The sequence below is a fragment of the Bombina bombina genome, chromosome 1 (genome assembly GCF_027579735.1).
Source record: "Bombina bombina isolate aBomBom1 chromosome 1, aBomBom1.pri, whole genome shotgun sequence".
Taxonomy (NCBI): domain Eukaryota; kingdom Metazoa; phylum Chordata; class Amphibia; order Anura; family Bombinatoridae; genus Bombina; species Bombina bombina.
In genome coordinates, this window is record NC_069499.1 from 1222920947 (window position 1) to 1222935763 (window position 14817).

At 39.4% G+C, this 14817-nt stretch overlaps 1 protein-coding gene across 1 annotated transcript in view; it reads right to left on the reverse strand.

Annotated features, from left to right (window-relative positions):
- Positions 1-7809: 7809 nt before the first annotated feature.
- DNAAF1 (dynein axonemal assembly factor 1) overlaps positions 7810-14817 on the reverse strand; it is a 66823-nt gene continuing 59815 nt past the window's right edge. Inside the window, exon 13 of the mRNA XM_053700378.1 lies at positions 7810-9008. Within this exon, the coding sequence (XP_053556353.1) occupies positions 8920-9008 (89 nt within the window). The 3' untranslated portion in view covers positions 7810-8919. The remainder of the gene's footprint in view (positions 9009-14817) is intronic.

Genomic DNA, 14817 nt, shown 5'->3' on the forward strand with positions numbered 1-14817 from the left:
ATATATATATATAAATGAGTTTACATAGAAAGAATAAATCCTGGACAGGAAATACAAAAGACCAGGATGAAAGACAGGGAATTCAGCACTCTTTTACAAAATTAAACTAAAGCTCAAAAACCTTATTCAAAATGTGTCAGCCTCCAAGGCTTGTGTAGCTGCAAAGGAGAGAACTCTCTGGCACTTACTGTAAATTACATATATATATACAAAGATAGAAAAACGCAAAAAGACCCAATTGGTAGATATGATCTCTTTATATGAATATCAAATAGCATAAAAAATACAACATATTATGTTACAAACCTGACCGGTCAGGGGATAGTGTCTATACCCAAACAGAAATTATAAACATGATATGTGGTTATTTTCACAGGCCTGTGGAGCCATGTGTGTAAACTGCAGGATAAGAATGGGGGACAATAATTTGACTACTACACCCTACTGCTTGCGGCACCTTAGTATGTAAGGCTATATGCCGGGCAGATTACAATATGGGATCTAAGTAGTTACAGTTAGTGTACCCCAACACCTATGCAGAAGTATTGATGTACTTAAAGACTGATAGCACATATACATGTAACTATAAGATATATTTGTGGGGGACTGAAATACAAGCTACTACACCCAGCTGCTTACGGCACCTTATAGAGTTAAGGCAAAATGCCGGGCAGGTATATGAATGGGATCTAAGTAGGTTGTGGTGCCGTGCCCCAAAATATGTACAAATATCTTATTGTCATGCAAACAAACAATTTAGCACAGTAGTATACAGCCAGCCTCGCTGAGTAATTACTTAGAGGCAGCTACTCTTGCTATCGAGTGAGAATGTCCCTTTGGAGAAAGGTTATGCAAGCTGAAAAGTTAGCCATGAAGCAAATACAAATAATTGCAGAAAGCACAAGGTTTAGCCTCCGTGTTGTGTGGTATTAGTAAGCTTCAAGCGCATATTAGTAGCATTTCTTCAGGGAGTGTTAAAAATATACTCTCTCAACAGGGTATCATCATCCAAGACAGTCAGTAGGCAGCCTATTAATCAGGCAGTGACAAGGTAGTATACGACCTGTTTCCTTTAAAGTTGTTTCTGTGACTGACTCTTAGGAGATGAGCCTCATTGGGTGTTCAGGAACTCCATTCTAGAAATCCAACAGATATGTTTGTTTGCAGCGTGTCTGTTCCGTGTATTCGACACCTATCACATGCTCCGGTCAGCTTGTCCAATGCCGACGCGCGTTTCACCCGCTAGGTGTGTCGGGCTTCGTCAGGGCGTGATGACGTTGGGAGTGCTTCGTCTCCCTTTAAGGTTTGCTTAATGACACGCCCCTATTGAGGAAATCTCACAGTGCTTCATCAGCAATGCTAATTCATAAGGGAACAAACCCTTAGAAGTATGCGTTGATTCATGCAAGTATAATAATTATACAAAAAATTAAAGTATGCTCATTTAAAACTGGTTACATACTAGGATAAAGAGATCATATATACCTGAAAGAAACAACAATGGGTGTTTTGTATGTGAAATACTTAAAAAATATATACATATATATATCAAAAACATGTAATTTACCTATTTAGCCTTTATGTCCCTAAAGGAGTGATATCAAAAATTATTCTGATACACCCAAATGTGTGATGTAATATACAAAATGTACAGGCATATCTGTACCGGGATAGACAATGGATTAGGAATGATAAAGACTACAGTCATATTTTATAGAAAGCATGCCATGTCTATTCTATCATTTAACCCTTTAGGTATCTGTGTTTGAAGGATCGTAATCCACCTGCATTCCTTTTGGAGGAGGACTTTATCGTTATCACCTCCTCTGTTATTAGTAATGCCTCTGTCAATGCCTATGAATGTAAGGGAGTCAGGAATACAAGCATGAGCATCCTCAAAATGCTTAGCCACATTGCTTTTGGGATTCTTGTTTTTTATGTCATCCCTGTGCTCAGTGATCCGGTCTTTAATGGCTCTCCGAGTTTTGCCCACATAGAACTGTGGGCAACTACAGGAGAGAAGGTAGATGACACCTTCTGTGTTGCATGTGACGTGATGCTTAAGTTTGTATACCTTGCCAGTATGTGTGGAAAAAACTTTAGTTTTTACCATGTATTTACACGCTACACATCTTCCACATGGATGACTTCCCGTGGATCTATGTGTAGTGAGCCAATCAGTTTGTTTTTTTGGTGACATAAATTGGCTTCTCACCAACTTATCCCTAAGGTTAGGTGCTCTTCTGGCAGTGATATTGGGGTGGTCTCCCACCTCCTTTAATACCCCTTCATCACTTGTTAAAACATGCCAGTTTTTATTAAGTATAGTTCGCAGAGCTGGCCAATGGCAGTTATAATCTGCGATCAGTCTGATTGGACCTTGCACAGGTTTCTCCTTTGGTATCAAGAGTTGCTCCCGATTTCGGTGGGCTGCCTCATTCAGAGCCCTCTTAATGACTCTCTTCGAGTACCCCCTGTCTTCAAAACGTTTTTTCATTTCTTGTGCGTGCTCAAAGTATTTTGTTTTTGATGAGCAATTGCGGCGTAATCTGAGAAACTGTCCTTTGGGTATTCCCTTTTTGAGATGGTCAGGATGGTGGCTAGTTGCAAGAAGCAAACTATTGGTTGCCGTCTCCTTGCGGAAGTTCTCAGTTTCAATTAGACCCTGATTCAAATTTATTTTAATGTCCAAAAAGGAAATTTCCTTTCTACTGGACTGCAATGTAAGAAGGATATTTTTATCGTTCCTGTTCAGAGTATCAACAAAGTCCAGGAGACCCTGTTCAGAGCCCTCCCATATGAGGAAAATGTCATCCACATATCTAAGCCATATGTGGATGTTTTCCTCAAAGAGAGGGCTCTGATACACATCCTCCATTTCCCATGCTCCCAAATGGAGGCATGCATAGGTGGGGGCACAAGTCGCCCCCATGGCTGTTCCTTGCTGCTGTACATATATCTTATTATCAAAGAGAAACACATTGTTAGTCAGAATAAATTCTAACAATTCCATGACAAAATCTGTGTGTTTTTGTGTCTGCGTTCCTCTCATCGTAAGGAAGTGTCTGCATGCTTTCATACCTACATCATGTGGAATTGATGAATACAAACCTTCCACATCCAAACAAGCCATGATAGCACCTTGAGGGACCGAAAGTTTATCAATTTTCCTAAGAAAATCTGCTGTGTCCAGGATGTATGATGGTAATGTGTTTAGAAAGGGTCTGAGGAAGTAGTCTACATAATTGCCTAAATTTTCAGTTAAACTGCCAATTCCTGCAATTATGGGACGACCTGGCGGGTGACTAGCGTTTTTATGTATCTTCGGGATACAATAGAAGACAGGTGTTATAGGGTGCTCCGGATAGAGATATTTGTGTTCCGAATTTGTAATGAGCCCATTGCTTTTTGCCTTTTTTAGAATGTTAAACAGGGTATATTGTAGGGAAGATGTAGGGTTGTATGTCATGGGTTTGTAATGCTTTGTATTCAAAAGCTGACGTTTTGCCTCCAAGACATACAAATTCTCATCCCAGAGGACAAGGTTACCACCCTTGTCCGCTGGCTTAATTAGGAAGTCTTTTGCATTCATGAGTTCACCTAGAGCTTTCCGTTCAGGTTTTGATAGGTTGTCATCCACTATTCCTGTAAGGGATAGTTGGTTGACTTCCTTCTCAACCTGTCTCACGAATATATTGACTGCCGGTACCATTGAGAGTTGTGGCATATATTTTGATTTAGCCTTGAAATCTGAGGTAGTTTTGTTATAACTAGGAATATTCTTTGGTTGCGAGGGGGTGTATTGACTCCCCTCATTTTCTTCGAGAATGCTTTGGAGAGTCTCTACTGTGGGCATGTCATCTTTAGTGATGTTAACATCCTCCACTAGGTATCTGCTTTTGCCCTTCATTATCTGAGATAATACAATCTTTCGGGCAAACAGATGGAGATCTTTTATAAAGTTGAATTTGTCAAGGTAGTTGGTTGGACAGAACGAATTTGTATGTCTTGGAGGCAAAACGTCAGCTTTTGAATACAAAGCATTACAAACCCATGACATACAACCCTACATCTTCCCTACAATATACCCTGTTTAACATTCTAAAAAAGGCAAAAAGCAATGGGCTCATTACAAATTCGGAACACAAATATCTCTATCCGGAGCACCCTATAACACCTGTCTTCTATTGTATCCCGAAGATACATAAAAACGCTAGTCACCCGCCAGGTCGTCCCATAATTGCAGGAATTGGCAGTTTAACTGAAAATTTAGGCAATTATGTAGACTACTTCCTCAGACCCTTTCTAAACACATTACCATCATACATCCTGGACACAGCAGATTTTCTTAGGAAAATTTATAAACTTTCGGTCCCTCAAGGTGCTATCATGGCTTGTTTGGATGTGGAAGGTTTGTATTCATCAATTCCACATGATGTAGGTATGAAAGCATGCAGACACTTCCTTACGATGAGAGGAACGCAGACACAAAAACACACAGATTTTGTCATGGAATTGTTAGAATTTATTCTGACTAACAATGTGTTTCTCTTTGATAATAAGATATATGTACAGCAGCAAGGAACAGCCATGGGGGCGACTTGTGCCCCCACCTATGCATGCCTCCATTTGGGAGCATGGGAAATGGAGGATGTGTATCAGAGCCCTCTCTTTGAGGAAAACATCCACATATGGCTTAGATATGTGGATGACATTTTCCTCATATGGGAGGGCTCTGAACAGGGTCTCCTGGACTTTGTTGATACTCTGAACAGGAACGATAAAAATATCCTTCTTACATTGCAGTCCAGTAGAAAGGAAATTTCCTTTTTGGACATTAAAATAAATTTGAATCAGGGTCTAATTGAAACTGAGAACTTCCGCAAGGAGACGGCAACCAATAGTTTGCTTCTTGCAACTAGCCACCATCCTGACCATCTCAAAAAGGGAATACCCAAAGGACAGTTTCTCAGATTACGCCGCAATTGCTCATCAAAAACAAAATACTTTGAGCACGCACAAGAAATGAAAAAACGTTTTGAAGACAGGGGGTACTCGAAGAGAGTCATTAAGAGGGCTCTGAATGAGGCAGCCCACCGAAATCGGGAGCAACTCTTGATACCAAAGGAGAAACCTGTGCAAGGTCCAATCAGACTGATCGCAGATTATAACTGCCATTGGCCAGCTCTGCGAACTATACTTAATAAAAACTGGCATGTTTTAACAAGTGATGAAGGGGTATTAAAGGAGGTGGGAGACCACCCCAATATCACTGCCAGAAGAGCACCTAACCTTAGGGATAAGTTGGTGAGAAGCCAATTTATGTCACCAAAAAAACAAACTGATTGGCTCACTACACATAGATCCACGGGAAGTCATCCATGTGGAAGATGTGTAGCGTGTAAATACATGGTAAAAACTAAAGTTTTTTCCACACATACTGGCAAGGTATACAAACTTAAGCATCACGTCACATGCAACACAGAAGGTGTCATCTACCTTCTCTCCTGTAGTTGCCCACAGTTCTATGTGGGCAAAACTCGGAGAGCCATTAAAGACCGGATCACTGAGCACAGGGATGACATAAAAAACAAGAATCCCAAAAGCAATGTGGCTAAGCATTTTGAGGATGCTCATGCTTGTATTCCTGACTCCCTTACATTCATAGGCATTGACAGAGGCATTACTAATAACAGAGGAGGTGATAACGATAAAGTCCTCCTCCAAAAGGAATGCAGGTGGATTACGATCCTTCAAACACAGATACCTAAAGGGTTAAATGATAGAATAGACATGGCATGCTTTCTATAAAATATGACTGTAGTCTTTATCATTCCTAATCCATTGTCTATCCCGGTACAGATATGCCTGTACATTTTGTATATTACATCACACATTTGGGTGTATCAGAATAATTTTTGATATCACTCCTTTAGGGACATAAAGGCTAAATAGGTAAATTACATGTTTTTGATATATATATGTATATATTTTTTAAGTATTTCACATACAAAACACCCATTGTTGTTTCTTTCAGGTATATATGATCTCTTTATCCTAGTATGTAACCAGTTTTAAATGAGCATACTTTAATTTTTTGTATAATTATTATACTTGCATGAATCAACGCATACTTCTAAGGGTTTGTTCCCTTATGAATTAGCATTGCTGATGAAGCACTGTGAGATTTCCTCAATAGGGGCGTGTCATTAAGCAAACCTTAAAGGGAGACGAAGCACTCCCAACGTCATCACGCCCTGACGAAGCCCGACACACCTAGCGGGTGAAACGCGCGTCGGCATTGGACAAGCTGACCGGAGAATGTGATAGGTGTCGAATACACGGAACAGACACGCTGCAAACAAACATATCTGTTGGATTTCTAGAATGGAGTTCCTGAACACCCAATGAGGCTCATCTCCTAAGAGTCAGTCACAGAAACAACTTTAAAGGAAACAGGTCGTATACTACCTTGTCACTGCCTGATTAATAGGCTGCCTACTGACTGTCTTGGATGATGATACCCTGTTGAGAGAGTATATTTTTAACACTCCCTGAAGAAATGCTACTAATATGCGCTTGAAGCTTACTAATACCACACAACACGGAGGCTAAACCTTGTGCTTTCTGCAATTATTTGTATTTGCTTCATGGCTAACTTTTCAGCTTGCATAACCTTTCTCCAAAGGGACATTCTCACTCGATAGCAAGAGTAGCTGCCTCTAAGTAATTACTCAGCGAGGCTGGCTGTATACTACTGTGCTAAATTGTTTGTTTGCATGACAATAAGATATTTGTACATATTTTGGGGCACGGCACCACAACCTACTTAGATCCCATTCATATACCTGCCCGGCATTTTGCCTTAACTCTATAAGGTGCCGTAAGCAGCTGGGTGTAGTAGCTTGTATTTCAGTCCCCCACAAATATATCTTATAGTTACATGTATATGTGCTATCAGTCTTTAAGTACATCAATACTTCTGCATAGGTGTTGGGGTACACTAACTGTAACTACTTAGATCCCATATTGTAATCTGCCCGGCATATAGCCTTACATACTAAGGTGCCGCAAGCAGTAGGGTGTAGTAGTCAAATTATTGTCCCCCATTCTTATCCTGCAGTTTACACACATGGCTCCACAGGCCTGTGAAAATAACCACATATCATGTTTATAATTTCTGTTTGGGTATAGACACTATCCCCTGACCGGTCAGGTTTGTAACATAATATGTTGTATTTTTTATGCTATTTGATATTCATATAAAGAGATCATATCTACCAATTGGGTCTTTTTGCGTTTTTCTATCTTTGTATATATATATGTAATTTACAGTAAGTGCCAGAGAGTTCTCTCCTTTGCAGCTACACAAGCCTTGGAGGCTGACACATTTTGAATAAGGTTTTTGAGCTTTAGTTTAATTTTGTAAAAGAGTGCTGAATTCCCTGTCTTTCATCCTGGTCTTTTGTATTTCCTGTCCAGGATTTATTCTTTCTATGTAAACTCATTTATTCTACATAAGGGTCTGCACCATATATTTGATATATTCAAAGACCATACCAGTATTAGCCTAGAAGCCAACCGGTTGGTCACCTTTTGTCTTAAAATAAGCTCATAGCGATTGCTTCCCCTCCGTTACTAAATTTGATATATATATATATATATATATATATACACATATATATACACATATATATATATACACACACATACAGGCTAATGTCCATGCACTCACTTTTACATTAAACAACCATTAGAGTGCTACAAACAATCATTAGTAAAGCGTTTAACAAATAAGCACTCGCTGGATTTAAAAAGTTATAATGTAACTTTTATTAAAACTGATTAAAATTCTTAACAGTGCCTAGGAAAAACTAATTTATGTATGTGCCTAAATGGCCACCGCAAAGGAGAACATAAATTCCATTTAGATTTTCAAGGGGTTGTTAATTCATAAAACCTTGTAAATTGTACAAATAATATGACAGTGTTAGATTATTGTAAGATATCTATTATGTACACAGATCTTTACCGATTTCTGATATAGGCTACACATTTAGTAAAAAAATACATTAATGTGCTTTAAAAAAGTTTTTTTTGCGAGAAATGATAAAACATAAAAAATATATCTCCTTAGTATTGAACATTACACACCTATGTATACAGACTTCCTGGAAGTATATAAATAGCACGTCACTGTTCTGCCTTATTGCTGACAATTTTCCGACACAACAGTGTTGTGTGGAGTTTCAAATAAGCATTTTACAAGTACAGGTGCAAATCCCCAAATCTGGAATTCCAAAATCCAAACTTATTCTGAAATCAAAATGTTTTAATTAATATTTTTTTTATATAAAATGTATCAATAATGTACACTTTTCCCTGCCTGTAATCACAATGTTATCTGCTTGTGCCTTTGGTTTGGATTTTGTGTTCTCAAATGCAAGCAATAGTCTATATTTATCTAAAACAACAACTACTACCTTTCAGATTACAGTACTGTACTGTCTAATACTATGTATACAACATTATTAAAATGATATAAAACTACATTTAGTTGTATGTATAAGCTGAATTATGACATCAATATCTTATGGAATTTAGGCAATATTTTCATGTTTGCACTTGGTCCCATTCCCTCCCAAGCTGTCCCATTTTACAAATGCAAATATTCCAAAATCCAAACCATTTCCGGTCCCAATCAGTTTTGATAAAGGTTTTTTTTACCTGTATTACTTTGGATAATGTAGATTTAGTATTTCTTAGTTTCTCTCATTATTTTCAAGGACAGAAAGGTGAGTACAAGTGGGGGAAACCGGGTAGAGAGATATATTTTAAACATAAACAGTTATTTCAGAATGGAGAATAAATTAGGTCTCAGAAAAAGAACATATTAAATAAAATATTTAATTGTATATATTAGTCAAGTCTATATTCAATGTCATCTTCCTCTACATGAAGGATAGTTACTAAGGATTGAGGAGTTGTTTCTTCTTTATCACATTCACCTGAAAAAAAAACCCAAAAAAACAAAACACTTATAAGTAGAAGGAATATATGTAGATTAAAAAAAAAAAAAAAATCACTGTACCAGAAAGCTACAAATATATTTGTTAGCCTGTAGTAATAGTAAAGAAGTATAAAGACTTTACCATGGGAAATTTGTGTATGGCTGAATGGTTGAGATTTAGATATCAATTATCTTTATCATCTGTGAAAAAGTGTTTTTGTATTTATGAATTCTTTATAAATGAAAATCTTATATTTGTTAAAATGAATGAAGCTGTTTAGAGCAGGGGTCGTCAACCTTTCGGACCTCAGGGACCACTAAACTCAACATTTGTAATCCCATGGACCACTAACATGATTTTTTTAAAAAGGTACAAACCTCTATAAGGTATGTATGTATATATATATATATATATATATATATATATATATATATATATATATATATATATATATATACAGGGAGTGCAGAATTATTAGGCAAGTTGTATTTTTGAGGATTAATTTTATTATTGAACAACAACCATGTTCTCAATGAACCCCAAAAACTCATTAATATCAAAGCTGAATAGTTTTGGAAGTAGTTTTTAGTTTGTTTTTAGTTATAGCTATTTTAGGGGGATATCTGTGTGTGCAGGTGACTATTACTGTGCATAATTATTAGGCAACTTAACAAAAAACAAATATATACCCATTTCAATTATTTATTTTTACCAGTGAAACCAATATAACATCTCAACATTCACAAATATACATTTCTGACATTCAAAAACAAAACAAAAACAAATCAGTGACCAATATAGCCACCTTTCTTTGCAAGGACACTCAAAAGCCTGCCATCCATGGATTCTGTCAGTGTTTTGATCTGTTCACCATCAACATTACGTGCAGCAGCAACCACAGCCTCCCAGACACTGTTCAGAGAGGTGTACTGTTTTCCCTCCTTGTAAATCTCACATTTGATGATGGACCACAGGTTCTCAATGGGGTTCAGATCAGGTGAACAAGGAGGCCATGTCATTAGATTTTCTTCTTTTATACCCTTTCTTGCCAGCCACGCTGTGGAGTACTTGGACGCGTGTGATGGAGCATTGTCCTGCATGAAAATCATGTTTTTCTTGAAGGATGCAGACTTCTTCCTGTACCACTGCTTGAAGAAGGTGTCTTCCAGAAACTGGCAGTAGGACTGGGAGTTGAGCTTGACCCGAAAAGGCCCCACAAGCTCATCTTTGATGATACCAGCCCAAACCAGTACTCCATCTCCACCTTGCTGGCGTCTGAGTCGGACTGGAGCTCTCTGCCCTTTACCAATCCAGCCACGGGCCCATCCATCTGGCCCATCAAGACTCACTCTCATTTCATCAGTCCATAAAACCTTAGAAAAATCAGTCTTGAGATATTTCTTGGCCCAGTCTTGAAGTTTCAGCTTGTGTGTCTTGTTCAGTGGTGGTCGTCTTTCAGCCTTTCTTACCTTGGCCATGTCTCTGAGTATTGCACACCTTGTGCTTTTGGGCACTCCAGTTATGTTGCAGCTCTGAAATATGGCCAAACTGGTGGCAAGTGGCATCTTGGCAGCTGCACGCTTGACTTTTCTCAGTTCATGGGCAGTTATTTTGCGCCTTGGTTTTTCCACACGCTTCTTGCGACCCTGTTGACTATTTTGAATGAAACGCTTGATTGTTCGATGATCACGCTTCAGAAGCTTTGCAATTTTAAGAGTGCTGCATCCCTCTGCAAGCTATCTCACTATTTTTGACTCTTCTGAGCCTGTCAAGTCCTTCTTTTGACCCATTTTGCCAAAGGAAAGGAAGTTGCCTAATAATTATGCACACCTGATATAGGGTGTTGATGTCATTAGACCACACCCCTTTTCATTACAGAGATGCACATCACCTAATATGCATAATTGGTAGTAGGCTTTCGAGCCTATACAGCTTGGAGTAAGACAACATGCATAAAGAGGATGATGTGGTCAAAATACTCATTTTCCTAATAATTCTGCACTCCCTGTATATATATATATATATATACATACACATATACACACGCATACTGTACATAACTAGTATAACTATAGCTAAGTTTACATTAAGTATATATTTACACATTTTTAAGAGCTATTTTTGGAATTAACTAACTGAAAGACAGAACTGAGAGAATACTTTAAAATGACAGGTGAAGGGTGAGTGCCAACTTTTGAGCTGGAAACAGAGAGGCAGAAAGTTGGAAAAAAAAGAATTATGTTTAAAAGGACCACAAGATTTACGAGTTACCTCCCCAGTTAGGAATTATTCAAAACTACTTATGATCATGGACAGACATTACAGTCATAAATGAAGTTTATATCAGAAAGCTCTCAATATGGATGTTACTGGCAATTACTATAATATTGGTGGGATATGGCTTATCTGCTGGATGGCAATTACTGGAATTCAGGTGGAATGGCTTTGTGCGTTGGAAAATTATTAGAATTAAAAACTTTGATGTAAGTCCATCTGAAAGACTTAGGAAAACTACTACAAAGAGACAGGTAAAGGGAAGAAAATACATGAAATATGAGGGGAATTTTGTTTATTTTTTTATATACTACTATTTCAAGCCAAGACTTTAGTTACATCTGCTGGTTTTAAAATGGAAACATCTTCCTCTGAGCAGCATACCTGGAGGGATGAGTTAAAAAAACATAATTTATGCTTACCTGATAAATTTATTTCTCTTGTAGTGTATCCAGTCCACGGATCATCCATTACTTATGGGATATTAACTCCTCCCCAACAGGAAGTGCAAGAGGATTCACCCAGCAGAGCTGCTATATAGCTCCTCCCCTAACTGCCATTACCAGTCATTCGACCGAAAACATGCAGAGAAAGGAAAACCATAGGGTGCAGTGGTGACTGTAGTTTAATGGAAAAATTACCTGCCTTAAAGTGACAGGGCGGGCCGTGGACTGGATACACTACAAGAGAAATAAATTTATCAGGTAAGCATAAATTATGTTTTCTCTTGTTAAGTGTATCCAGTCCACGGATCATCCATTACTTATGGGATACCAATACTAAAGCTAAAGTACACGGATGACGGGAGGGACAGGCAGGCTCTTTATACGGAAGGAACCACTGCCTGAAGAACCTTTCTCCCAAAAACAGCCTCCGAAGAAGCAAAAGTGTCAAATTTGTAAAATTTGGAAAAAGTATGAAGAGAAGACCAAGTTGCAGCCTTGCAAGTCTGTTCAACAGAAGCCTCATTCTTAAAGGCCCAAGTGGAAGCCACAGCTCTAGTAGAGTGTGCTGTAATTCTTTCAGGAGGCTGCTGTCCAGCAGTCTCATAGGCTAACCATATTATGCTACGAAGCCAAAAGGAGAGAGAGGTAGCCGAAGCTTTTTGACCTCTCCTTTGACCAGAATAAACGACAAACAGGGAAGACGTTTGTCGAAAATCCTTAGTTGCCTGTAGATAAAATTTCAGGGCACGGACTACATCTAGATTGTGTAGCAGACGTTCCTTTTTCGAAGAAGGATTAGGACACAAAGATGGAACCACAATCTCTTGATTGATATTCCTGTTAGTGACCACCTTAGGTAGGAACCCAGGTTTAGTACGCAGAACTACCTTGTCTGAATGAAAAATCAGATAAGGAGAATCACAATGTAAGGCAGATAACTCAGAGACTCTTCGAGCCGAGGAAATCGCCATTAAAAACAGAACTTTCCAAGATAACAACTTGATATCAATGGAATGAAGGGGTTCAAACGGAACCCCCTGTAAAACATTAAGAACTAAGTTCAAACTCCATGGTGGAGCAACAGTTTTAAACACAGGCTTGATCCTAGCTAAAGCCTGACAAAAAGCTTGAACGTCCGGAACTTCTGACAGACGTTTGTGTAAAAGAATGGACAGAGCTGAAATCTGTCCCTTTAAGGAACTAGCGGATAAACCCTTTTCTAAACCTTCTTGTAGAAAAGACAATGTCCTCGGAATCCTAACCTTACTCCATGAGTAACTCTTGGATTCGCACCAATATAAGTATTTGCGCCATATCTTATGGTAAATCTTTCTGGTAACAGGCTTCCTAGCCTGTATTAAGGTATCAATAACTGACTCAGAAAAACCACGTTTTGATAAAATCAAGCGTTCAATTTCCAAGCAGTCAGCTTCAGAGAAATTAGATTTTGATGTTTGAAGGGACCCTGGATCAGAAGGTCCTGTTTCAGAAGTAGCGACCAAGGTGGACAGGATGACATGTCCACTAGATCTGCATACCAAGTCCTGCGTGGCCATGCAGGCGCTATTAGAATCACTGATGCTCTTTACTGTTTGATTCTGGCAATCAATCGAGGAAGCATCGGGAAGGGTGGAAACACATAAGCCACCCCGAAGGTCCAAGGTGCTGTCAAAGCATCTATCAGAACCGCTCCCGGATCCCTGGATCTGGACCCGTAACGAGGAAGCTTGGCGTTCTGTCGAGACGCCATGAGATCTATCTCTGGTTTGCCCCAACGTCGAAGTATTTGGGCAAAGACCTCCGGATGAAGTTCCCACTCCCCCGGATGAAAAGTCTGACGACTTAAGAAATCCGCCTCCCAGTTCTCCAGTCCCGGGATGTGGATTGCTGACAGGTGGCAAGAGTGAGACTCTGCCCAGCGAATTATCTTTGATACTTCCATCATTGCTAGGGAGCTTCTTGTCCCTCCCTGATGGTTGATGTAAGCTACAGTCGTGATGTTGTCCGACTGAAACCTGATGAACCCCCGAGTTGTTAACTGGGGCCAAGCCAGAAGGGCATTGAGAACTGCTCTCAATTCCAGAATGTTTATTGGTAGGAGACTCTCCTCCTGATTCCATTGTCCCTGAGCCTTCAGAGAATTCCAGACAGCGCCCCAACCTAGTAGGCTGGAGTCTGTTGTTACAATTGTCCAGTCCGGCCTGCTGAATGGCATCCCCCTGGACAGATGTGGCCGAGAAAGCCACCATAGAAGAGAATTTCTGGTCTCTTGATCCAGATTCAGAGTAGGGGACAAGTCTGAGTAATCCCCATTCCACTGACTTAGCATGCACAATTGCAGCGGTCTGAGATGTAGGCGTACAAAGGGTACTATGTCCATTGCTGCTACCATTAAGCCGATCACCTCCATGCATTGAGCTACTGACGGGTGTTGAATGGAATGAAGGACACGGCATGCATTTTGAAGCTTTGTTAACCTGTCTTCTGTCAGGTAAATCTTCATTTCTACAGAATCTATAAGAGTCCCCAAGAAGGGAACTCTTGTGAGTGGAAAGAGAGAACTCTTCTTTTCGTTCACCTTCCATCCATGCGACCTTAGAAATGCCAGTACTAACTCTGTATGAGACTTGGCAGTTTGAAAGCTTGAAGCTTGTATCAGAATGTCGTCTAGGTACGGAGCTACCGCAATTCCTCGCGGTCTTAGTACCGCCAGAAGAGCACCCAGAACCTTTGTGAAGATTCTCAGAGCCGTAGCCAATCCGAATGGAAGAGCTACAAACTGGTAATGCCTGTCTAGAAAGGCAAACCTTAGATACCGGTAAAGATCTTTGTGAATCGGTATGTGAAGGTAAGCATCCTTTAAATCCACTGTGGTCATGTACTGACCCTTTTGGATCATGGGTAAAATTGTCCGAATAGTTTCCATTTTGAACGATGGAACTCTTAGGAATTTGTTTAGGATCTTTAAATCCAAGATTGGCCTGAAAGTTCCCTCTTTTTTGGGAACCACAAACAGATTTGAGTAAAACCCTTGTCCTTGTTCCGACCGCGGAACCGGATGGATCACTCCCATTAATAAAAGATCT